Source organism: Trypanosoma grayi, assembly GCF_000691245.1.
Source record: "Trypanosoma grayi strain ANR4 Tgr_1721_V1, whole genome shotgun sequence".
Classification (NCBI taxonomy): domain Eukaryota; phylum Euglenozoa; class Kinetoplastea; order Trypanosomatida; family Trypanosomatidae; genus Trypanosoma; species Trypanosoma grayi.
The window spans coordinates 1-2,304 of NW_008827339.1; the positions used below are offsets into that span (position 1 = coordinate 1).

A 2,304-nucleotide genomic window follows, 5' to 3' on the forward strand; every position below is an offset into this window, starting at 1 on the left:
CCCCCCCGATGAGCTCCCCAGGCTTTTTTTGTATGTCTTTTCCCAGATGCATAAATGTATGGATGTATGTAGGTAGATGCCGCCCCTCTAAATTCTATTAATTGCTACCGTTTCTTTTTCTTTGCCTGCCGTTGTGCGGCCAAGCACCGTCGTGCGCGGGGGTGCGGGGCATTGCATCGGCGCATGTGTCCTTGGTGCGGTGACTCACACTTCGTGCGGAGGAGCAGCCGCTAGCAACAGTGGCCGTATAGAGGAGGCAAGGGAGAGGGCGGAGTAAAGGAAAACCAAGGCATGTGTATGTGCGCGTGCAACCCATGGGCTCTGCTGTAGCGCAGAGCAAAACTTCACGCCTTGTTTGTTTGCACCTGCATGTTTGTGTATATGCACCTGGATCTTCCCTTTTGTGCTGCTGCGCTAGCAACACCGCCATCTTAGTGTGAGCTCACGACATACAAAGCCAAGCAATCAGATAACCCACTACATCCGAAGGACAAATGGCTGACCAACTCTCCAACGAGCAGATCTCCGAGTTCAAGGAGGCGTTCTCGCTATTCGACAAGGACGGCGATGGCACCATCACGACGAAGGAGCTTGGCACTGTGATGCGCTCACTGGGCCAGAACCCCACCGAGGCGGAGCTGCAGGACATGATCAACGAGGTGGACCAGGACGGCAGCGGCACGATCGACTTCCCCGAGTTCCTCACGCTGATGGCGCGCAAGATGCAGGACTCCGACTCTGAGGAGGAGATCAAGGAGGCGTTCCGCGTGTTCGACAAGGACGGCAACGGCTTCATCTCCGCTGCGGAGCTGCGCCACGTCATGACGAACCTCGGCGAGAAGCTGACGGACGAGGAGGTGGACGAGATGATCCGCGAGGCCGACGTGGACGGTGAAGGCCAGATCAACTACGAGGAGTTCGTCAAGATGATGATGAGCAAGTAGAGCGTTAGGGGAAGCGAGAACGTGGCAGAAAGGCTGCGGCCTTTCCCCCCCGATGAGCTACCGAGGCTACTGCGCTGGTGGTGGACAGTGAGACAGTGTGAGTGTAAGTGTATGGGTGTGCGTTTTTCGAGGTTTGGTGTTGGAATGAACTCATGACTCTGTGAATGGGCTCTGGGGAGGATGACGACGGCGGCAGAAACGGCTTTACACATAAACACACAAGCGCCCGTGCAGACACAACGATGGAGAAGAATGTGACAAGTAATGGGGAGTTCTGGGCTATCAAATTTCAAACGAACGAGTGAGGGGAGTCGATACATGTAAACGAAAACAACGGCAGAAACGAACGGGGGTTAAAGGGGTGAATCAACGTGATCAATTGCGAAACATCAGAGATATAAAAAAGTACACACAGCAGAGGAGCTCGGGGGCAGGGGGAGGAACTGAACGAGGGGCAGAGGCAAAATGGAATGTAGCACAGAGCGATAACATGGAAAGGGGCCTTTGGTCATAAGGGAAGAATGAAAAAAAGAATCACACAGAGGAAAGAAGCGGAGATAAAGAACAGCCACGGGGCACCTACTCACACACGGAGGGAAAGCGAGAGAAGTAAATGCTTTCATTCATGAGTAAGCGTACACGCATGCCTTTCTTTTCTCCATTGAGGACCCCGTCTGCGCTGTGCACCGCTGTGCCTCCTCATGCAGGAGGACAAGGGGGTGGGGAGGAGAGGATAACACGAAGCCAGGGAGCCTCGCCACTGCGCGAATGGAGAAAGTGGGGTCAAATGGCCAGTGAAAGGTGCTGGGCGTGGAATGCGTAGGTGGTGCTTGTATACCTGAGTAAGCCCGGTGGTTGGTGGGACTTAATGTGCACAATAACAAGTGGAGAGGGGTGGCGCTAACTGTCTGTGTCTCTATGCCTGTGTGTATCTATGCGGGTTTGATTGCCTCGGGTGTGGGCTCACTCGGGGGCACACACTGTGCGTTGTTTTTTCTTTGCCAAGCTTTGTTTTATTTTCGGCATGATGTGACGGCGGTTCTGTGGAGCTTTCTTCATTCTCTCCCTCCGCTGTGTGCTTCTGCCTCTCTTTGATTGTCTTCATGTGCTGCTGTCTACTGCGTCTCCCTGACAGTCAATGTGTCAATGTTTTTTGCAACGCCTCCGTTGTTTTGTGTGGCTCTGTCTCTTATTCTTGTCGTCGTTTTGGCTGAAGGAAATTAGCACAAGAATTTATTTTCAGCGCGAGTCAAGCAATCAGCTAACCCACTACATCCGAAGGACAAATGGCTGACCAACTCTCCAACGAGCAGATCTCCGAGTTCAAGGAGGCGTTCTCGCTATTCGACAAGGACGGCGA

The 2,304-nt window shown here is 53.3% G+C and overlaps 1 protein-coding gene across 1 annotated transcript; it reads left to right on the forward strand.

The window, feature by feature from the left end:
- Positions 1–494: 494 nt before the first annotated feature.
- DQ04_17211000 (calmodulin) lies at positions 495–944 on the forward strand (the record flags this gene model as incomplete). Its single annotated transcript, XM_009317563.1, has 1 exon — positions 495–944. One exon carries the CDS (start codon positions 495–497, stop codon positions 942–944), a length of 450 nt encoding a protein of 149 aa, XP_009315838.1.
- Between the last annotated feature and the right edge of the window lie 1,360 nt (positions 945–2,304).